At 37.9% G+C, this 23918-nt stretch overlaps 1 protein-coding gene across 1 annotated transcript; it reads right to left on the reverse strand.

The window, feature by feature from the left end:
* Positions 1-90: 90 nt before the first annotated feature.
* Positions 91-23316, reverse strand: LOC114412351 (protein RRP6-like 2). Its single transcript, XM_028376193.1, has 15 exons — positions 22507-23316; positions 20913-21068; positions 14717-14875; positions 14553-14636; positions 14234-14313; positions 14054-14104; positions 9259-9376; positions 4150-4232; positions 3915-3960; positions 2959-3046; positions 2701-2870; positions 1559-1624; positions 1332-1469; positions 1142-1240; positions 91-1019 (listed from the first exon to the last, which is right to left on the reverse strand). Exons 1-15 carry the CDS (start codon positions 23173-23175, stop codon positions 393-395), a joined length of 2634 nt encoding a protein of 877 aa, XP_028231994.1. The 5' UTR covers positions 23176-23316; the 3' UTR covers positions 91-392.
* Between the last annotated feature and the right edge of the window lie 602 nt (positions 23317-23918).

The following is a 23918-nucleotide window of genomic DNA, read 5'->3' on the forward strand; positions in this document are numbered from 1 at the left end:
TCTAAGATTAACACGAATAGATAATAAGACAAAATCAACTAATGTTTATCAAAAATAAATTCTAGATTTAAATGCAACGGAAAAACTCCATACTCTAAATGCAAAGAATATTTAACCTTGTAATTGGAAATTTCAAACCAATATATTACAATTCAATGTCTAACATCTTTTTCTGGTCCCTCAAATATTTTCACCTTCCATAGCTGATCAGGCGGAAAAAACTATTGCTGCTCATATAATGAACAAGAAAAATTATAATAAAAAGATGTGAGAACTTATGACACAGCCAACGCTAAATCATAAAATTATATATCTTGATCATGTTGGATTTAACACTGCTAAATTGAAAATCTGGCTTTGCCAATTTGTACATAGAATCCATTTTCATTGTCTCAGCGGAATGTTGAACTACGATTCCCAGAAGCAGGAAATGCCTGACGTCTTCTACCTTGTGGCAATTGTCCCTGTCCTATTGTTGACCGCTGCTTCTTGCTGCCTGAGTCCTCTACCTCCATATGACTATCAGAACCCTTGGAAGATGCATGCTTTGTATGTTCTCCAAACTTAACATGTTTCCTTGCAGCTTCATAATCAAATGGCTTCATCGGCACTAAGCCACTGGGCTGTTCAGTTTTCTTGGGCCATCTGGTTTTATAATTTTGATCATTTGAATGAAAGCATTTTTTAAAATTTGATGACAATTCCAACAGTGATACTGACTCATCTTCATCCTCTTTTCCCGAAATGGACACAACAGAATCTTTCTCCCTGTGCTCACTGGAGCTTTCTAGGTTATTCTGCTCCATATTCTCTGCACCCGTGCCTGATTCTAGCATTATAATCTCATCTAGAGGAGAGACAGAAACTACATCAGAAACAGGTCTCTGTGACTCTAACATTTCAGATGCTACAGTATGAGTTTCTACTGTAGGTTCTGACTTTTCACTGCTACCCAAAAATGAATGGAAAGGAAGACTGACAGAAGATCTAATCTGCTCTAGCTTGCTGTCTTCCTTGCCCTAAGAAGAAATCCCCAAAAAGTGGTATGGAAATAAGTAGAGAACAAACATGGAGCTGCATGTTTGCATCATGTATGTAATTAAAATATAGACATTCATTGAGATATCTGGCGAAAGCATACCTTATCAGGACCAAGCTTCCTCTTTGAAGCAGAATTCCCAAGGAGTGCCCCAAAAGCACCAGTAGGCTTTTTTAGCACCTGAACAGTTGCTCCATTTCCCTATAATTAGCAATATAATTTAGATCAATGCTCATCACTAGGAGGAGGCTAAAACATTGAACTAAACATTGAAAAACATAAATTTTGCAACCTTTGTAGTAGAAAGTGCACCAACATTAGCATCCCTATTCTGATCTGCAATTGTGAGACTATCCTTTGGTGGCTCGGATCTAAGACTATTGGACTTAAGATTTATTGGTACATTTGTATCTTGATGATTAGAAGATTCCTGCTTGAGGTCAAAAGAATTACAATGACTTCTCGAGGATATTGACATAGCTGGTATTTTCAATTCCAACACTTAATTGCATTTCCAACCTTAGAATCTTGTGTATGGGATTGGGGATCTTCAGTTCCATCTGTAAAGGGTACTACATCCGATGCCTGTACAGCGATCATCATACAGTTAAATCAACACAAAATCAGAAATTAAGACTGAATAACACTTAAATAACAACCCATTAAGCTGGTAGAGCACTCAACAGTTGAAAAGCATTAGGGAATAAGGAGAAAATCAAAGTAGAAAATTTTAAACTTCTTAAAGTAATTATTTAGACATCTCACCTTACTCAAATTTATCAGTTTTGAAACTGACTCAGCTGGCATTCATAACAGATCCAAGGATCAAAATGACAGTAGTAGCCAACTACCATAATCCTTGTTTATTAGACACCTTTTCAAATATATACACACATACATACTTTAAAATACCTTACTTCTATATTAATGTTAAATATACTTAACAGTGAACTTGAAACGGTTTATTTTAATGATAGTATTGTAACAAAATTACTATAAATCTAATTTAGATTAATCATTGACATGATACGGAGACATAAAATGAATAAAACCTATAGAAGATTACAAACAAAAGATATATTGAAGAGTTCCAATAATTACATTTTCTTTAACATTGTGTGGAAACAATAATTTCATGCCACTAACAACCATGAGGTTAGTCATTGTGTTTCTTTGTAACAAGCTAAAAGATTAGTAAGTTATATCATGAGGGGCACTGTTAAAAAATTAGGGTAGTACGTGTGTCAGGAGTCCCGTTACAACAGTTTTCTAATATTGGGCTGGACCTGTACTAGCAGTACCAAACTACTAGATCTTATTAATTAGAAATGTTAGAACATTTTAACGTTAAATATAAGGTTACTATGCATTATGGATCTTACGAATCACAATATTACCGGGTTGGACAAGTATTACTTGCAACACATAGTAAATAACCAAGATTATAAATGGGTGTTACACATAACCTTTAAATAATTGGGACAGTTGAACAAATAACAAACAGAAAGCTCCCACATTAATAACATGATGTCTTCATAACAATCAATTGATCATCATACAAGACCACAGGTGATATTATATGGACAATGAAGTACAGATATAAAACAGAGACTAAACCTCTACCCAAACATTCATATGGTAATTGTAAACATATTACTTACAGTGCCAGCTTGTGCCTCTTTCAACTGTTGAGCAGCTTCCTCAAATGCAGCCGAATTCTGAATAGAATGCCTAATGATGCTGACAACAGTATCAAGATTGTGTTCAACATAAGGGTGTTTTGACTTCACCAATCGCCGTAGCTTGCTTGTAGTAAGAGGCATCTGCTTAGCTTTTAAATAAGTAAATACAAATTAAATTCTGAGCATACAGCCAAATTGCTAACATTAAGATACACAGAATTTTCATGAGTTTCATACCGATTTCAAGAACAGATTTATTTGGCAATACATATCCTGTACTCTCATCCTCTGCACGGGCAACAATGTCCCTCCATTCACACAACCCCTGCAAACCAGCAAAAAACAGAGTAAATAAACTCCAATAGATTACAAGAATAGAGAGCAATGAAATCCAAAACAAATGTAAATTATGCAGTGACACGCCACATTCTATTAGTTTTTGAAGTTGGACATTCTTTCACAAAATCCCGACATTGTATCAGGTCCTTTTGGAGCTGAAAGCTATTTTGGATTGTTTCAGAAAAAAGTAAAAAAACATAAACAGAGATAGATGATAGAAAACAGCATGAAACACAAAGATAACTCACTATTCTATAAGTTCATAGTGGTGATTGAGATGACAACATAAAGATAACTCACTATTCTATAAGTTCATAGTGGTGATTGAGATGACAACATAAAGATAACTCACTATTCTATAAGTTCATAGTGGTGATTGAGATGACAACATAGTTAGAAGCTGTAGTTTTATTATTAAAATTACTGAAACAAAGGTGATAATGACACTAATGAAGGTGGTAAGAAATGCTATCAATAGCTAAATTGAGATTTTGACAATGACAATGAATGTGGTCAGAGAGCACTGCTAAAGGAGTAAACCAGACATATAAAATAAACAAAATTAACAAAGATTAATCTATAAAAATCCAGGAGTATAAGTTCACATTTGTGTCAAATTGAGATTCACGAGAAAATCATGGCTTCTAGATTAAGACGACTTGACCACAATACTTGATAAAATCATGTACCTTTAATGCAAAGAATTGCTTAGAAGAACTGTGGAAATCATTTTTCATATTCATGGCAAGAATGGTGTTTGATGAATAAAAAAAGGGGGCAAGATATTGTTTCCTATGTAAGTGTTAAGTAATTCAAGATTGATGCTACAAATAATTAAAAGAAAAAAAGCTTACAGAAACAATAGCAAGTTGTTGAGCATTGAAACCGGCCCCCTGCAACCTATAGAGAAACAGTAATTAAGCTTTGCTTTACACTTCTTGGTATGCATTACATGCAAAACAGAAATTAATAAATACTCCCTTTATATAGAAGAGTCAGAAAAGTAATCAGGATATACTAAAAAAGCTTGGTGAACAATTGTTGCTTGCATAGAATGCAAAATTAATGAAAGAACAGATATTGACGAACCCATATATATGAAGATAGGAGTTCTCTGTCAGAAATTCTTTCTCATATAGCTGCATGCAAACATCATAACTGCGTTTGTAGACCTGTTGGTTGGTTCAAGGGAAATTCCAGTCAAAAGCCAAAAAGAAACTTCATTGAGTCAACCATTCAGTCATGTATCTCAATTTAATTAAAGATTTAGAATAAATATATTTCCCAAAAAACTTTATTTGTATAGAAAGGTCAAACATGTCTAATCAACCTTTACATTATTGTAACATTTGCAAATGTTCAAACAATTGAGACAAAGCAGCCTACAGGGATAAAAGGGTACCCTTGTGGTAATGATCGATTGATAGTTCACATGCTCATCTAGTTAGTTAAATTTCAAGTAAGCACCAACAAAAAAGCAGCCTACAGGGATAAAAGGGTACCCTTGTGGTAATGATCGATTGATAGTTCACATGCTCATCTAGTTAGTTAAATTTCAAGTAGGCACACCAACAGAAAAACAGAAGATTGAAGCAACTAAAACTACTGTTGGAATTACACACATTGTATGGGTACTTGTTCCACACATTGCATGGGTACTTGTTCCAATAAAGAATAGTTATTAATGTACCTAGTTAGTCACATATTCATGTATCTAGGAATTCACATGCATGTACATAGGTACTAGAACTTCATTAATATTCTTGTAAATTTCACATTGTATTTATTCCCCAAGTCTATATAAATATAGATCAGTTAAGTGCGTTAAGCACTCAAGCATTTCACAACCTCTAGTCTCTTCAATATGGTATCAGAGCCACCTTGTTTGTTCTTTAAAGGTTTCTACATCTGGTCAGTCTTTGTCCCTTTGTCCAAACAGCAACCTCAATATCCAACACTTCAAATAGGAGGAAATTCAGTTGACAGTATTGAAACTTCTGTCATGGTATCTAATCGAGGGGAACGAGGTGGTCATGGAAACCAAGGAGGACGAGTTGGAAGAGGAGGTCGCCCTCAATGTTCTTACTGTAAGAGAGTGGGTCACACACAAGACACTTGATATTCTATTCATGGATTCCTCGAAAAATTGGTGCATATGTCAAAGTCTGAAATATCTGAGATAAAGTTTTTGAAGGATGACTATGAAGAGTATCTCCAGCTAAAAGCTGCCAAGGAATCTCTAACATCATCTACTATAAGTGGTCATAACTCCACTACCTGCATTTCCCAATCGGGTAATAATCAAAGTCCATGGATAATTGATTCAGGTGCTTTTGATCACACTGTTGGTAATAGTTCTTTATTTTCATCCCTTTCTCCTCCTAAAATTCCTCATTTCATTACTTTAGCCGATGGTTCTAGAGTTACAGCAACAGGAATCGGCCATGTATCACCCACTTCTTCTTTGTCTTTAAACTCTGTTTTGCTCATACCTGGTTGTCCTTTCAATATAATATCTCTTAGTCAACTTACTCGTTCTCATAATTGTTCAGTAACATTTGATGCTAACTCCTTTGTCATACAGGAACGTGGTACGGGTCGGACGATTGGCGTAGGATATGAATCTCATGGTCTTTACTACCTAAGCCTAATCTTTCTTGGGTTTGCAGTGCTGCCACATCACCAAAGCTCCTTCATGAACGTTTGGGACACCCACATTTATCTAAATTAAAAATAATGGTTCCGAGTCTTGAAAAAATAAAGGACCTATTTTGTGAGTCATGTCAACTAGGAAAGCATGTCCGTTCTTCTTTTAGGCATGTTGAAAGTCGTGTTGATTCCCCTTCTTCGGTTATTCACTCTGATATATGGGGTCCTAGTCGTGTTTCGTCTATGGGTTACAAATATTTCGTTACTTTCATTGATGAATTTTCTCAATGCACTTGGGTTTTCTTAATGAAAGAACGATCTGAAATTTTTTCCATTCTCACTTCTTTTGTTAATGAAATTAAAACTCAGTTTGGTAAGACAATTAAGATCCTTAGGAGTGATAATGCGAAAGAATATTTTTCTTCTGCTATTTCTTCTTTTTTGTCAGTGCAGGGCATTCTCCATCAGTCCTCTTGTCCTCATACTCCTCAACAGAATGGCATTGCCGAAAGGAAGAATAGGCATCTTGTTGAGACTGCTCGAACATTATTACTTCATGGCAATGTACCTGTCCGGCATTGGGGTGATGCAGTTTTGACAACCTGTTTTTTGATAAATCGAATGTCTTCTTCCTCTATTAAAAATAAAATACCACATTCCATTTTGTTTCCTATAGACCCGTTGTTTCATGTTGATCCACGTATTTTTGGATGCACATGTTTTGTTCATAACTTGTCTCCAAATCTTGATAAGCTTGCTGCTCGAGCCATCAAATGTGTTTTCCTTGGATATTCCAAGTTACAGAAAGGTTACCAATGTTACTCTCCTATTCATAATCGTTATTATATCTCTGCAGATGTAACTTTTTTTGAAGAAAAACCATACTTTGCTCCCTCCATGGTTGAGTCCAATACTCTTCAAGAAGTTTTTCCTATTCCCTATCTTGGTCCATCACCTTCTTTGCAGGAATTAGAGTCAACTATAAAGTCTACCATAAATATTCCTGACAATCTTCCACTTGAGCAGACTCAAAGATCACCCATCGTATATCAACGTCGTCCTCAAATTCCTGATGTAGAACTTGAAGGTAATGAAAGGCCAGCTGAATCATGTCCTACTCCAGTAGACAACCCGACCATGGACCTATCCGAAGAGAATCTTGACTTGCCCATTGCTCTTAGGAAAAGGTACTCGGTCGACACATAATCCTTATCCTATTTATAACTTCTTAAGTTATCATCGTTTTTCTTCTTCGTACCATTCTTTTGTTTCCTCTTTATCTTTTGTTTCTCTTCCTAAAAATCTTTGTGAAGCACTTGATCATCCGGAATGGCGACAAGCCATGATTGATGAAATACAGGCTTTGGAGCATAATAGTACTTGGGAGCTAGTTCCTCTTCCCCCAGGCAAGAAACCTGTTGGTTGTCGGTGGGTCTATGCTATAAAAGTTGGGGCCAATAGACAGATTGATAGCCTCAAAGCTCGATTGGTAACCAAAGGTTATACCCAGATTTATGACCTAGACTATGGAGATACTTTCTCCCCTGTGGCTAAAATTACTTCTATTCGAGTCTTTCTTGCCATAGCTGCCATCCGTCATTGGCCACTGTATCAATTGGATATTAAAAATGCATTCCTACTTGGAAAATTAGAAGAGGAGATTTATATGAAGCAACCACCGAGATTTGTTGCTCAGGGGGAGTCTAGCTTGGTTTGCAAACTTCGGAGGTCTCTTTATGAACTCAAACAATCCCCACGAGCTTGGTTTGGAAAATTCAGCTCAGTTGTTCAGGCTTTTGGGATGAAACGAAGTGAAGCAGACCATTCAGTTTTTTATTGTCATACCTCATTGAGTAGATGTGTTTACTTGGTGGTCTATGTAGATGATATAGTCTTCACAGGAAATGAGCAAGAAAAAATTGCTCAACTGAAGGAACATTTATTTAGTCATTTTCAGACTAAGGATGTGGGAAAACTTAAATATTTTCTTGGAATTGAAGTTGCTCAGTCAAAAGATGGGATTATCATCTCACAAAGAAAGTATGCGTTAGACATACTTAAAGAAACTGGTATGTGCTGAGCAAAAAAAAAAAAGAAACTGATATGTCAAATTGTAGACCAATTGATAGTCCCATGGATCCAAATCAAAAATTGCTACCCAATTAGGGGGAGCCTTATTTTGATCCTAAAAGATATCGGAGATTGGTTGGGAAGCTTATCTACGTCACTATTACAAGGCCAGATATTTCCTTTGCAGTTGGAGTGGTGAGTCAATTCATGCAGTCTCCTCATAATGATTATTGGGATGTAGTAATTCGAATTTTGAGATACATTAAAAGGACCCCAGGACAAGGACTACTCTATGAAGACAAAGAAAACACTCAAATAGTTGGATTTTGCGATGCAGATTGGGCAGGATCACCCATTCGATAGGCGTTTCACTTCAGGATATTGTGTCTGTTGAAGGAAATCTTGTCTCGTGGAAGAGTAAGAAGCAAAATTTTGTTGCAAGGTCTAGTGCAGAGGCTGAATATAGAGCTATGGCTATAGCCACTTGTGAGCTCATTTGAATTAAACAACTTCTTCAAGAATTGAAGTTTGAAAATACCCAACAAATGAAGTTATGTTGTGATAATCAGGCAGCCCTACATATAGCTTCTAATCCAGTATTCCATGAGAGAACTAAACATATTGAAATTGATTGTCATTTTGTCCGGGAGAAAGTCCTTTCTAAGGAAGTTATTACTGAATTCGTTAGTTCTAATGATCAACTAGCAGTCATCTTTACAAAATCTCTAAGGGGACCAAGAATTCAAAATATTTGTTCCAAGCATGGAGCATTTGACTTATATGCTCTAGCTTGAGGAGGAGTGTTGGAGTTACACACATTGTATGGGTACTTGTTCCACACATTGCATGGGTACTTGTTCCAATAAAGAATAGTTATTAATGTACCTAGTTAGTCACATATTCATGTATCTAGGAATTCACATGCATGTACATAGGTACTAGAACTTCATTAATATTCTTGTAAATTTCACATTGTATTTACTCCCTAAGTCTATATAAATATAGATCAGTTGAGTGGGTTAAGCACTCAAGCATTTCACAACCTCTAGTCTCTTCAATAACTACAACTGTATGGTTGTTTGGACGTAGCTTATTTTGGGAGGGAAAATAAAAGGCTTTACTATCAGCTTCCTAAGATAGCTTTTGAACAAAGAAAAAAAAAACATGAGAAAGGCTTTCTCAAAACATGCAGATCACAATGAATATCATAAAGAAAAAAGTTGGAAGAACTGATACACATAAGTGTTACCTTCTATTTTAGAACTTGAATCAATTCTCAATTACTAAACATTTTAAACGTATTTGAAGGTGACATAAACACAAGTACTAACAAATTTAAACCAAACGTCAAATTTCCAAACACAGTAAAGCATGAAAGGAAGATGTTCAACTTCAACCAAATCAAATTCATCTAAAAATTTAATGTAATAGCATGCACAGGAAGAGATTTATTTGGTGTAGATGATAGTTAACACTTACCTCCACTGGAGGAGTGTCTGAAGACTCGGAACTTTCAGACTCCTTAGACAAGGCAAATAACCTAATCCTCATTAAGTCATATATATACAACAGATAGTGTGTATCTTCTCTGGCATATCTGTCATCAGAAAAATAGTTAATTAGATTGTATTAATTTTATTGCCCATGACAGTATACCAGTAATCATCAAGCTGAAACCAAGATAAAAGAGTAAAGTAATTTGATAAACTGTTTATGGTTTTAACTTGCGGAGTTTGCATTCAGATTATGATCATGTGCGCGATCAAATTTTGGCCGATGATTAGATTCCTTCAGTTAATAGCTTGGTCACTAGACTTCTGTGTGTTCCTACTTTGATCAAAGGTGAAAATGCAGCTACAACTGGTGAGACTTCAGTCATGGTTGCCTCTCGTGGTAGGGATAGAGGGGGTTGTGGTAATAGAGGAGGAGGACGTGAGGGTAGAGGTGTTCTTATTGTGGAAAAGAAAATCATACTCAAAATAAGTGTTATGGCCTACATGATTGGCCTGATAAGGCAGCAAATGTCTCTACATCTGGAAGGTCAAGGTCTATGGATATTTTGATTCAGGTGTTTCTGATCACTATTCTGGTAATAATTCCTTGTTTTCCTCTATTTCCTCACCTTATTACATTAGCCAATAAGTCCAAAGTTGCATCTCATGGAATTAGTCAAGTTCCTCTTTCTCCCTCCTTGAATTTAAATTCAGTTTTGTATATTCCAAATTCTCCTTATAACCTAATTTCTCTAAGTCAGTTGACTCAATCCTTAAATTGCTTGATAACATTTAATGTTTGATTCCTTTGTTATACAGGACCGAGGTACGTGTCGGCTGATTGGCGTAAGACATGAATCACAAGGCCTTTACTATTTGGAAACCAGCTCTTTTGTGTCCTGTTTTACTTCTTCATCTCCAAAGCTTTTGCATGATCGTCTAGGTCTCCCAAGTCTAGCAAAGTTGAAGATAATAGTTACAAATGTTAGATTGTAAATCTTGTCAATTAGGCAAGCATGCCAGGTCATCTTTTCCAAAGCAAACTGAAAAAAGATGTAACTTTTCTTTTTCTACCATTCATTTAGATATATGGGGACCAAGCCATGTAACATCTTTTGGTTTTAGATATTTTGCAACCTTTATTTTTTAATGCTATCAATGTACTTGGGTTTATTTAATGAAAGATAAATCTAAACTTTTGTCTATATTCATGTCCTTTTTCAATGAAATTAAAAATCAGTTTGGGAAATTATTAAAATTCTTAAAAGTGACAATGCCAAGGAGTATTTCTCTTCAAAACTTTCCTCCTTTTTGTCCTCACAAGGAATCCTACATCAGCCCACATGCCCTCACACACCACAACAAAATGGAATAGTTGAAAGGAAAAACAGACATCTAGCTGAGACTACACAGACATTGTTACTTAGTGCAAATGTTCTTGTTCACCATTGGGGTGACAGTTTTTTAATAAATAGGAAGCCTTCTTCATCTCTTGAAAATAAAACTCCTCACTCAATCCTCTTTCCTAATGAACCCCTGTATCATGTTTCTCCTAAGGTCTTTGGATGTACATGTTTTGTTCATGATGTTTCTCTAGGTCTTGACAAGCTCACGGCAAGAGCTATCAAATGTGTTTCTTGATTATTTCCGCCTTCAAAAGGGATACAAATGTTACTCTCCAACGACCAGGAGATACTACATGCCAACTGCTGCTATCTTCTTCAAAGAAACAATGTTCTTTCCAAACAGAATAAAATTCCAACTCTATACAAAAAGTTTTACCTATTCCTTGTCTCGGTCCAATAGTATCTCTACTCACACAACATTCAATCAAAGAGAAATTCAGCCATCTTTCTCCAATTAATCATCAAGCTGAATTATCTCCATCTTCTATCTCTACCTACTAGAGCGAGACACAAAGAGATGGTTCCACAATGCATGAAGATACTCTTGATTCATGTTCTTCATCATCATCTTCTCATGATCCAGATATAGGTTGCCCTTAGCAAAGGTATTTGGTCTACTCGAAATCCTCATCCTATTTATTTAAGTTACCACCAGTTGTCTCCTTCATACTTATATTTTTTCTTCTTTGTCTTCCATTACTGTTCCCAAGAATGTTTGAGGCACTTGCTCACCCTGGATGGCGACAAGCCATAATTGTTGAAATGCAGGCTCTTGAACATAGTGGTACATAGGAGTTAGTTCCTCTTCCACCTGAAAAGAAGGCTGTTGATTTTCAGTAGGTATATGTTATCATGGTTAGTACTAATGGTGAAGTTGATCGTCTTAAGGCTCGCTTGGTAGCCAAAGGCTACACTCAAATATATGGTCTTGATTATGGAGATACTTTTTCTCCTATGGCCAAGATCACTATTGTTCATCTCTTCCTTGCCATGGCTGTCATTCATCATTGGCATGTTCATCAGTTAGACGTAAAAATATTTTTCTTAATGGTGAGTTGGAGGAGGAGATTTATATGGAACAATGATAGGTAATTCCTATCAGAAATTCTGCAATTTGTATTGAAAGATAAAAGAAGGGAATACAAATAACAATTTGAGAGCAAAGCTCCCCCAAGTAAGAGAATAACTCTCGACTCCCAATCTTAAAACAATTCCTCACTACCCACTCAATATGCACTCCCACTATTGATAACAGACTCTGCATAATTTCTCTCTCGTCTAACTAACTTCTAGCATCCTTCCTCCTAACAAAATTGAGGCTAGGATATTGAACTTTTGGAACCCTTGGGCCCAAGGGTGTAGATCTAAAAAGGCTTCCCTACATTGGGTTGGTTCTTACCAATACCGTCTGCTACAAAAGCTGCCTTGTCCTCAAGGCAGAAAGAAGGAAACTTTTCCTGGATCGAGACTGCAATTTCCCAAGTTGCCTCTTCAACTGGTTGGGACTTCCATAATATCAACCACTCCTAAGTGGTAACTTCGTTACGTTTTTTCTCTTGCGTGGCAAGCACAACTTAAGGAGTGGGGTTTTTAGAATTCCCGACTTCCATTCTAGGTGGTAGTAAAGCCACAGCTATAGACCCACTTTTGAGAGAATGCTTTAACTGGAATACATGAAACACATGATGGATGCGTGCTGAATCAGGTAATTGCAGCTTATAAGCAACTTCACCAATACGAGAGACAATCTAAAAGGGACCGAAGTATCCAAGGGACAACTTTGGGTTGATACGCTGGGCTACTGAGTGTTGGCGATGTGGACCAAGCTTGACATAAACCCAATCACCTACAGCATAGATAACCTGGAGTTGGTGAGCATCAGCATGTTTCTTCATAGTTTGTTGTGCCCTGTTCATATGCTATTTCAATTGGCACAATGCTTCATCACGGTCTATGAGAACGGTAGCAACAAACTCAACTTATGTTTCTCCAACCAAGAAACAAAGCACTGTGGGAGGTGGTCGACCATACAACACTTCAAAAGGGGATTTTCCGATGGCTGAATGGGAAGAAGTGTTGTACCAAAATTCAGCCTAAGATGACCAAGAGTACCATTTGGTTAGCTGTTATAATGTGAAGCAAAGAAAGGTCTCCAGACAGTGATTCACAACTTCTGTCTGCCCATCAATTTGGGGTGATAGAAGGTGATCATACACAAAACTGTTCCCTGAAGCCGGAAGAGTTCCCCGCAAAACTTACTCAAAAAGATGGGGTTCACTAATAATAGAATTGGGAAACCCATGCAATTTGGCTACATCTCTAGTGAAAGACTTTGCAACTATCTCGGCTGTAAAAGGGTGTTTGAGAGGCAAAAAATAGGCATACCTCGAGAAGTGATCCACCACCACCAAGATAAACTCAAAACCATGTGATCAAGGTAGTCCAATTATAAAATCAAGAGAGATATCAGCCCAAACGACCTCTAGAATGGAAATGGGTTGCAGCATGCTGGCTGGTGACATAGCTTGATACTTATGCCGTTGCAATACATTCAGGTCTTAACATCTCATGAAGCTTAGAAAAATCCACCCAATATGGGCTTATGGAGACAGTATTAAGCTCGGGCGACTAAAACTGGCGGGATAGAGCATTGGCTGCCTTGTTCTCAAGGCCTGGTTTGTAAATCATCTCAAATTGAAACCCCATCAACTTGGAAAGCCAACATTGTCGATCTGTGGTTGTAATCCGCTGCTGAAACAAATATTTGAGGCTGCTATGGTCAGAATTCTAGAATGAGAGTTTGGGCCTAACTCAACCCCAAAAGCTAGCTCAAGGGATGAGAGTTGTCCCTCACTTATATACTCTAACTTAGCTTTATTTTTAGCTGATGTGAGACTTAGGTTTTTTCTGTTACACCCCCTCATACCTAGCACTTCTTGGGCTTGGTGCATAGATAACAATGGTGGGTAACCCTTTGGATTAATCTTGGATATGCTTTGATATCATCTTAGAATCTTAGAATGTGATACCATCTTAGAATGTGAGTTTAGGCCTAACTCAACCCCATGAGCTAGCTTTTTGCATAAGGTTATTATTGTTATTGTTGCACTAATGTACTATCAGGTTAATTGCAAGTAAACCCCACCCTAGTACAAGGGAAATGGCCAACAATGTAACCAAGGATTATCAAATTCTATAGATTCCTAGTATGCTAAACAATCGCACAAAACTAGATTACTCATTACTTACCTCCAATAGATTTTTGGAAACCAAGCACATTTAAAATCCAATAGTGCAAAAAGAAGACAAAGGGAGGAAAAACAAATGATGAATCAAGGAAGAGTCATATCTAAGAAGTTAAAAGTATAATCATACCTTAGCATCTCATTAGGAAGTGGACGTAGTCTCCAGTCTGCATTTTGGTATCTGCAAGGAGTTGTTAATGTTTCAAAATTTAAGAAAAAAATGAAAAAAGTGTGCCAGAAGCACTAGTAAAGCCTCTAAGCTCAATGGATTAATGCAAAAAATTTAAGTGAAAAACTAAAGACAGCATACTCTTTGTTTGCAGTAACTTCACAAAAATGATGTAGAATATGCTCCAAACTATTTCTCTCCAAGTTTAGCAACTTTGAAGCCTAAGCTAAGCAATCAAAATAGATTAGTCTAGTGCAATAAATTCTCCAAGTTTATGAATACATGAACACCAAAACACTGAAATTCCACATGCAGAGCCAGTATCAACCAATAAAAGAAAAACTCTTGCATAATAACTATTGCCAACCAAATAACTGATAGTACAGTTTTGTGCCTCAATAAGTAAAAATGAAATAATTTCAATCTTTCAATATTGAATAGCCAGAGCATTTAAACAAACCTGGTGAGTGTCAAACAAATTACAAATATAAATTCCAAAGTCTCGTTGAAGCCACACAATATCTCGATCCGCACCATGCATGACCTAATTAACCCATAAATAGTGTTAATAGAATGAGACAAATAAGTTGAATTAAGAGAAAAACCAATTTATGTGCAACTAACCTTCCTTTTGGCAGGGTCCTTGAAGATTTCCCTTAGATAGGGTCCAATATGAATGCGAAGTTTCAATGTGTCAACAACAAAATCTTCGGTCCTTGTTGAAATTTGCATCAGGCAAGTCAAACCTTGGAAAGACCGATATTGATTATGTTCCAAATCAACCTATACATTTCAACTTCAAGTCATTACAAAAGTCAAAAGAATGCATGAATGGAATTAATGGAGGGAGTGACTACAGGAAAGGAGAATATCAGCCCAACAATCAAATGCAATTAAGTGCATCTAAAGGTGTACAAAATGTTGAAGAACTGTATCCTATCCTAGAGTACAAGAACTATAAACCTGAGATACTAAAATCTATTCTCACAACCAACAGAGAAACATAACTCCAAACAAAATGGCAGCAACCATATTTTCTACAAGTTAAGCAAATCACTAGCTCAACCTGTAACTCTCAAGTTAAGAGTAAACCAGAAAAATGACATGGTAACAATCATAAACTTGAGAGTTTACGTAGACTCGTGGGAGCCCCGTAAACTCGACTCACAAACTTAACTCGTAAGAGCTACTTCATATAAAAATAATAATAATAAAAAAATATAAAATACCTATAAATACCTGTTTATTTAATTTATTATTATTTAGTTGATTATAAATTTATATATTATATGCTACGTTTTACATTAAAAAAAAAGTCATTCGACACAAAAAGAGGCCCAACAATTCATTATATTTTTATGTAAAAAAAACATGTTGGGCTGAAACACAGGCCCTACAATACAAAATAGACAATAGAGAAGGCCCAAGCCTGTGTCATTTCTGTTGAATGTTGAATATTTCTTTTGTATTTTAGCTTTGTTTGGTAGCTTAATCTGTAAGCCTTATTCAGAAGGCAGCAATGAGATGTCACTGTCATCTCTCCTCTCTCTCTTTTGTATCCTATATATATATAACATTTTGAATCTAATAAAGCTGTGAGAGAAAGTGAGGTTTTGATTCCTCCTCACCTTCATTTCAAGTTGGCATCAGAGCAGGTGTCATCCGCCGTCGTCCGCCGTCGCCGTCGCCGTCGCCGCCGTCCGCCGTTCCCTTCGTTGACTTCTCCTGAGTCCGTTCCAGCCCTCAGTTTCCAGTTTCGTTACCTGGAATGCTACAGCCCTATTCTCTCCACCTTTTTGCTCCCTTAAGGTTTCACCTTGTGGGTCAAAATGGCTTCCCCTGGACCTGTTTTCTCCTTCTCCGGGACTCCAACCATCACAGCTGCTAAACTCAACTGGAAAAATTACCCCTCATGGTCTGCTTCCGTAGAACTTTGGTTTCTCGATCAAGGACACCATGACCACTTGGAGAAAGCTTCCGATTCTGTTTCAAGTGACAAAAGAGCCGAATGGGAGAAGCTTGATTATCAATTGTGTGCTGTGTTATGGCAATCAGTTGAGCCGGATATTTTGGATATCCTTAGATCATTTAAAACGTGTCGTTCTTTTTGGAAGAAGGCTCAAGAAATTTTTGCCAATGATATTCAAAGCTTATTTGATGCAACCATGAAGGTTACAGCCCTCAAGCAAACCAGCCATGACATGATTGCTCATGTGGGTAAGGCTCAGGCTGCCGTGGAAAAGCTGAGAAAGTTTCTTGTGACTGATTCATTAGAAGAAGTGAACAGGAAACTGGACAAGTTTTACATGGTCCTTATCCTGAGAAGCTTACACTCAGACTTTGATCATGTTCGTGATCAAGTACTCGCTGGGGATCAGGTTCCATCCATGGATTCTCTCATCACTAGGCTTCTCCGTGTGCCTCACTTATCGAAGGATGAAAATCCTACTGATAGTGTGGAGACGTCAGCAATGGTTGCATCAAGTGGTAGAGGAGGTGGCCGCAACAGCAGAGGAGGCCGCAACGGAAGGGGTGGACGTCCTCATTGCACCTACTGCAAGAGGATGGGTCACACCCAAGAGAATTGTTATTCGTTGCATGGGTTTCCTAACAAGGTTGCACAGGTTTCTAAATCAGAGAAAGCGGAGTCTAAGTTCTCTGATGAGGAGTATCAGGAGTATTTGAAGCTCAAATCCGAGAGACCCAGCAACCAAGCTCAATCCTCATCTGTACCATGTTTTTCAACAGCTTGTATCTCTCAATCAATTGAAGGTCCTAGTCCTTGGATACTCAACTCAGGTGCCTCTGACCATATTTCCGGTAATAAGTCTTCCTTTTCATCCTTTTCCTTACCAAAAATTCCTCACCTCGTCACTGTAGTTAATGGCTCCAAGGTTGCGTCTCAAGGAAGTGGTCAAGTTTCATTGTCTCCTTCCTTGAAATTAAACTTTGTTTTATTCCTTCCTCAGTGTCCCTATAATTTAATCTCACTAAGTCAGTTAACTCATTCATTAAATTGTTCAGTAACCTTTACTGCTAATCCTTTTGTTATTCAGGAACATGGGACGGGGCGACTGATTGGAGAAGGACATGAATCACGAGGACTTTACTATTCGGAATCCAGTCCACCTAGGTCTTGTTTTGCAATCTCAAAACCCAAACTTTTGCATGATCGTCTAGGACACCCAAGTTTATCAAAATTGAAGATGATGGTCCCTAGTCTTAAGAATCTTCGAGTCTTAGATTGTGAATCTTGTCAACTAGGAAAACATGTCAGGTCGTCATTTCCTCAAACTGTACAAAGATGTAACTCGGCTTTCTCTACCATTCATTCTGATATTTGGGGACCAAGTCGTGTTACATCTTTTGGTTTTCGATATTTTGTAACCTTCATTGATGAATTCTCCAGATGTACTTGGGTTTATTTAATGAAAGACAGATATGAACTTTTGCCTATATTTGTGTCATTCTACAATGAAATTGAGAATCAATTTGAAAAAACAATTAAAATTTTCAGAAGTGATAATGCTAAAGAGTATTTCTCTCATGATCTTTCTTCTTTTTTGTCTTCCAAAGGTATTCTACATCAATCCACATGTCCTCACACACCACAACAAAATGGTATTGCAGAAAGAAAGAATCATCATCTTCTTGAAACTGCACGCTCCCTAATGCTAAATTCGAATGTTCCGATACATCATTGGGGAGATGCAGTGCTTACTGCTTGTTTCCTAATCAATCGGATGCCTTCTTCTTCTCTTGAAAACCAAATTCCTCACTCACTTGTCTTTCCTCATGATCCTCTATTTCATGTCTCTCCTAAAGTGTTTGGTTGTACCTGTTTTGTTCATGATTTGTCTCCTAGTTTAGATAAACTCTTTGCTAGGTCAGTCAAATGTGTCTTCCTGGGTTATTCTCGTCTTCAAAAGGGTTACAAATGTTACTCTCCAACCATGAGACGATACTACATGTTTGCAGATGTAACCTTCTTTGAAGACACACCCTTCTTTTCACCCTCCGTGGACCATTCTTCGTCTCTTCAGGAAGTTCTCCCTATTCCTTCTCCTTATCCCCTAGATAACTCAGGCCAAAGTGTCAGTATTGTTCCATCTTCCTCACCAAATTCACCTGAAGTCGTCTTACCACCTCTGACTACAGATCAACACAGGACAAGGCAGATTGGATCTCCAGTACCTGAAGCCTCTCCTCGTGATTCTCGTCCTTCTTCGACCAGTCCTCCACTCATGGATCCACCCTCTCCTTCCACTTCTTCTCCTTCTGATTCACATTGGCCCATTGCCATCAGAAAAGGTACTCGTTCTACCCGTAATCCTCATCCTATTTATAATTTCTTAAGCTATCACCGTTTGTCTCCTTCATACAATTCCTTTGTTTGTTCATTGTCTTCCCTTGCCATTCCTTCCACTGTCCGTGAGGCACTTGATCATCCTGACTGGAGACAAGCTATGATTGATGAAATGCAGGCCCTTGAAAATAATGGTACTTGGGAGCTTGTTCCTCTTCCCCCTGGTAAGACCCCTGTTGGTTGTAGGTGGGTCTACACTGTTAAAGTTGGGTCCACTGGTGAGGTTGATCGGCTTAAGGCTCGTTTGGTAGCTAAAGGCTACACACAGGTATATGGCATTGATTACTGTGATACTTTCTCTCCTGTCGCCAAACTCACCACTGTTCGTCTATTTCTTGCTATGGCTGCTATTTGTCACTGGTCCCTCCATCAGCTTGATATTAAGAATGAATTCCTCCACGGTGATCTTGAGGAGGATATTTATATGGAGCAACCACCTGGGTTTGTTGCTCAGGGGGAGTATGGCCTTGTGTGTAAGCTTCACCGATCTCTCTATGGGTTGAAGCAATCTCCTCGTGCTTGGTTTGATAAATTTAGTCATGTTGTTCAAATGTTTGGACTGAAACGAAGTGAAGCTGATCACTCTGTATTTTATTGTCATACATCTCATGGAAAATGTGTTTATCTAATGGTCTATGTTGATGATATAGTGATTACAGGGAATGATGCTACTAAGATCAGCCAGCTAAAAGAGCATTTATTCAGTCATTTTCAGACCAAAGATCTGGGATCTTTGAAGTATTTCCTTGGTATTGAAGTGGCTCAATCAGGAGATGGTGTTGTGATCTCTCAGAGGAAGTATGCTCTTGATATTTTAGAAGAAACAGGTATGCAAAATTGTAGACCTGTTAAAAGTCCTATGGATCCTAATTTGAAGCTCATGGCAGATCAAAGTGAAGTTTATCCTGATCCCGAGAGATATAGGAGGCTTGTGGGAAAACTCATTTACCTTACCATCACTAGACCTGATATCTCCTTTGCTGTGGGAGTGGTTAGCCAATTTATGCAGAATCCTCATTTGGACCATTGGAATGTTGTCATGCATATTTTGAGGTATATTAAGAGAGCTCCTGGACAAGGGTTGTTGTATGAAGACAAGGGTAATACGCAATTATCAGGATATTGTGATGCTGATTGGGCTGGCTGTCCCACGGATAGGAGGTCTACATCGGGCTATTGTGTCTTCATTGAAGGAAATCTTATTTCTTAGAAAAGCAAGAAACAGACGATTGTAGCTCGGTCCAGTGTAGAAGCTGAATATCGATCGATGGCTATGGTTACTTGTGAACTCATGTGGATTAAACAATTTCTACAAGAATTGAGGTTTTGTGAAGAGTTGCAAATGAAGTTGTATTGTGATAATCAGGCTGCTCTTCATATTGCCTCAAACCCAGTCTTTCATGAAAGGACTAAGCATATAGAGATTGATTGTCATTTCATTCGAGAGAAGCTTCTGTCCAAGGAGATTGTCACTGAGTTCATTGGTTCTAATGACCAGCCAACGGATATTTTGACTAAGTCCCTAAGAGGACCCAGAATTCAGACTATATGTTCCAAGCTTGGTGCATATGATTTATATGCTCCAGCTTGAGGGGGAGTGTTGAATGTTGAATATTTCTTTTGTATTTTAGCTTTGTTTGGTAGCTTAATCTGTAAGCCATATTCAGAAGGCAGTAGTGAGATGTCACTGTCATCTCTCCTCTCTCTCTTTTTTGTATCCTATATATATGTAACATTTTGAATCTAATAAAGCTGTGAGAGAAAGTGAGGTTTTGATTCCTCCTCACCTTCATTTCAAGTATTTCATTAAAAAATTTGACCCTAACCGGACTCGTTGACTCGGCCCTGGAATCAGGCTGCATAAGTTTAACGAGTCCACTTCGAGTCTGTACGAGTTTGCTCAAAAAGTGAGTTTACTCACGAGTTGACTCATGAGAGGCAACTAGACTCGCAAACTCAGCTGAGTGTACAAGTTGACTAGCAAGTTTGATAATCATGGTAAGAATTTACCATGGTTAACGAACAAATCTAAAAGTTTAAGCTATAAGATGAAGGCTCATAAATGACACTATTATACAACAAACGTTCATGTGTAACACGTATCAATAAGCTTGAAAGGCTAGAGCTTAATAGCCTGTCCAATTGTGCTCCTTTCTATGAGCCTTAGAAAAAATGTTCAAAAGATATATGATGATTAGATATGGTTTTTGACCAAAAAAAAGTAGTTTTAGACTTTTAGTACTTCTCTCTAAAGTTGGATAGAGTAGCTTCAGAGAAAATGCATCAGAATTCGCACTACTTAGTATAAAGATTCAACTTTTCTAAGGGAAACCAACAGGAAATTTGATTTTTTTTATCATGTGTAATTGTTGTTGCACACATCAGATACAAGAATCAAATTGTGTAAATGGTCATGAGGTAATTTCTAAGTATAGAATAGTGATCATGTTTTACCGCAAATTCATTCACAGAACGCAGCTTAGCCACCAACTCTTTTAAATCTTTGACTTCCTGCACGAGCTTAAAAGGGGTGCTTTCTATTGAGGGAGGCTTCACTGGCACAACATCCTCAAGATTTGTATCAACAAAATCCAAAACAGATAGTTTTTCCTTCAATAATAAATTAATAATAGATTAACACTAACCGTTAGAGAAGATGACAAAATAAAAACATCCCAACACAACCAACAATAATCAAAGTTATGAAAATTTTCCATAAGTGCACCTGCACGCACAAGGGATAGAGATTGCTAATGCAAAACAAAATAAAACCACCAAAAGCTATTCTATGGAGATTTAAATGTTAGAAAAGCAGGATTTAGATGTAGAATGTTATAAGTAGAATGCTATCAGAAAACCAATAGTTATTTCTAACAAGATTTCAATGCCAAAAATAGCATTTACTCCTTTGAAAAGGATTTAGCCCTCCATGCATCCTAAGACTTACAACAAGGCTCATTGAATCCATAATCCTGGTTCATGTAATATTACAAGAATGAAAGGGTATCAACATGATACAGAAAATATTGTTAAACCCAAACTATTGCTTTCAGGTATACCATACCAACATGCAAATAGTCAGCATGATTGATCTTGCTTTTAAGGTTACTAAAAATCACCCACATGCAACTAGCATTGTTATCTCATCTTGATTGAAGAGACCACATAACTAAACACTATAACTGGCAGAAGGGGGAACAATTCAGTTTAACTAATGCCGTTCTCAAATGGGATTTGGATTTTCTCTTGTTGTTAACAGGATATGGTCAGGTCAAAGAAAGAAAGACATAACAAAACAATGTATATTTTGTGGTCCTACAACCAATCATGGTAGGCCATTGTTTAATTAAAATAAAAATTGTTTCTTTCTCTCCCTAACAGGACAACATCGTGTTACTTAACAACAGAATAGGATCCAAAATTCCAAATTCCTTCTCTTATCAAGGCATCAATTATTAGACTTCTCCACATAAAGGCAATGGAGTTGTGATTGCACCAACCTTTCTAGCATTATGATTCAATCTAGTTTCAAGGGTTGAGAACCAAATATTAAAATATTAAATTAACAACATGCATCCATGAAGTAACATTAATATCAGCAAGATCAAAGAGCAACTATAAGCAAGTTATTAACTTGCCTAATGAACTTGATATACGCTCCAAGTCTCCAACCCAAGTCACAAAATTACCTTAATGAAAAACACTGAAAAAGCCTAACCTACCTGTGAAAACTACTTCCTTTTAGCAGAAGCAAATATATGAGTAGCCAACAAACAATCATATTAAACGATGGCCGATTGCAGTCAACACAGTTGAAAAAATTTTCACTTCACATAAATTTGTTGAAAAACCCAAAACAAAAGAGAAAATTATAAAAACACGAGATTTATGCTGATTCTAATAACTCACTGTCAAGTCGTTGAAAAATGGAATCCAACCATCACAACCACATATGGTAGCGATGCATCAACTCATAATTCAAATTCAAACTAAAAAAAATCAAGCTATAGAATTACCAAGCTGAAGGCAAATGAACTAAGTAACTAACCAGTGGATGAATGAACCTCAACCCATCATCACTCCTCTGCAACCAAACATGCTCAAACGGCATGTTCGCATTATTAACCACTATACTATACTCATCCTGCGGCCTCCTAATCGTCGGTATATGAAACGGAACCTTCGACTTCGGCCCCATCGTCTTCTTATCCTTGGTTGCCACCGTAACTCCCGGTGACGCCACCGTCTCAGAATCCGTAGCCGCCAGAGTCACATTTCCTCTCCCCCCTTTCTTCTTCCTCCCAGAAACCAACTGAAACCCGTCTTCCTCCATGGAATGCATCGCCGGACGCCGAGCCTCCTCCTCCTGCAGCACCTTCCGGAACTCGTCCGCCGACACGTCGAACCGCTCCAAAATGTCGTCATTCGCGTTCACTAGCCAGTCGTAAGCGGCGTCGTCGTCGACGTCGCCAGGGAACGCCGCGTGGGCCGCCACAGCGCCGAAGGCCTCGAGCATCGACCGAGACTCCCGCGCGATTTCGTCGACGGGGACCTTGAACTCCTCGAAGTTGCGGTAGAAGTGGAAGTCCTTGTCGGAAGGGATGCACCGCGAGGATGCGGCGAGCTTCGCCACCGACGACGAGAGAGAACCTGCCGTTAGGGTCTGCAGCGCTTGGGCCTTGGCCACCGAGGGAGGCTGATCGTGATCCACGTTCATCGAGTCTTGCGAAGATTGGGATTTTTTTTCCTTAGGGTTAGGGTTAGGGTTTTAGAATTTTAGAAGCGTCGTCACCATTGTAGAGTGTTGAGAAACTGAGTTCGTATTTATATTCACGTTTATGTCACGTGTTTTGGGTCTCAAGAGCAAGGGGCGATAAAAGTGTGTATGAAAATTTGATCATTTGATCATGCATTAAAATGCGAACAACACTTTATTTGACTGATTTTTTTTTAATCGGAAGAAAAAATACAAAAGACAAGAAAATTAAATATAAGCTAAAAAGTGTCCAAAGCATCTACTAATAACAAGGATGAGATACCAAATGGGCACTTATTCCTCATAATTAGGATGGACTTTGAAGAAGCTCCCTCCTTGGCCAACTAATTTGTAATACCATTACCCTCAAGATAGGTATGAGTGAATGAGATATTCCATTGACGATTCTTGAAGGAGTAAATACGATCCACCAGAGCAGCATAAGGATGCAAGCTACTAACTCCCGAACTCACCATCTCATGAGAAACTTTTGAATCACTCTTGCACAACAAGGTTGAAATGCCCTTAGACCAAGCAAACTCAATACCATGCGCCAAAGCGAACAACTTCGCGTGAAAAGATGTTGTAAACTCGCACGATCCAAAAAAACCACCTACTCAATCACCATGAAAGTCTCTGATGATGCCTCCATAGCGAACTTTACCTGGGTTGCCAAGAGAAGAACCATCTATGTTGAGCTTGAA

Source organism: Glycine soja, chromosome 5, assembly GCF_004193775.1.
Source record: "Glycine soja cultivar W05 chromosome 5, ASM419377v2, whole genome shotgun sequence".
Classification (NCBI taxonomy): Eukaryota; Viridiplantae; Streptophyta; class Magnoliopsida; order Fabales; family Fabaceae; genus Glycine; species Glycine soja.

Excerpts from the sequence above, each read along its gene's own strand:
- LOC114412351 (XM_028376193.1), bottom strand. The coding sequence starts at position 23,175 with ATGAACGTGGATCACGATCAGCCTCCCTCGGTGGCCAAGGCCCAAGCG. Across the intron at positions 21,069-22,506 it reads TGAGGTTCATTCATCCACTG|GAAAAACTATCTGTTTTGGA; the intron begins GTTAGTTACTTA and ends TTATTATTGAAG. Across the intron at positions 14,637-14,716 it reads AGGACCCTGCCAAAAGGAAG|GTCATGCATGGTGCGGATCG; the intron begins GTTAGTTGCACA and ends TGGGTTAATTAG.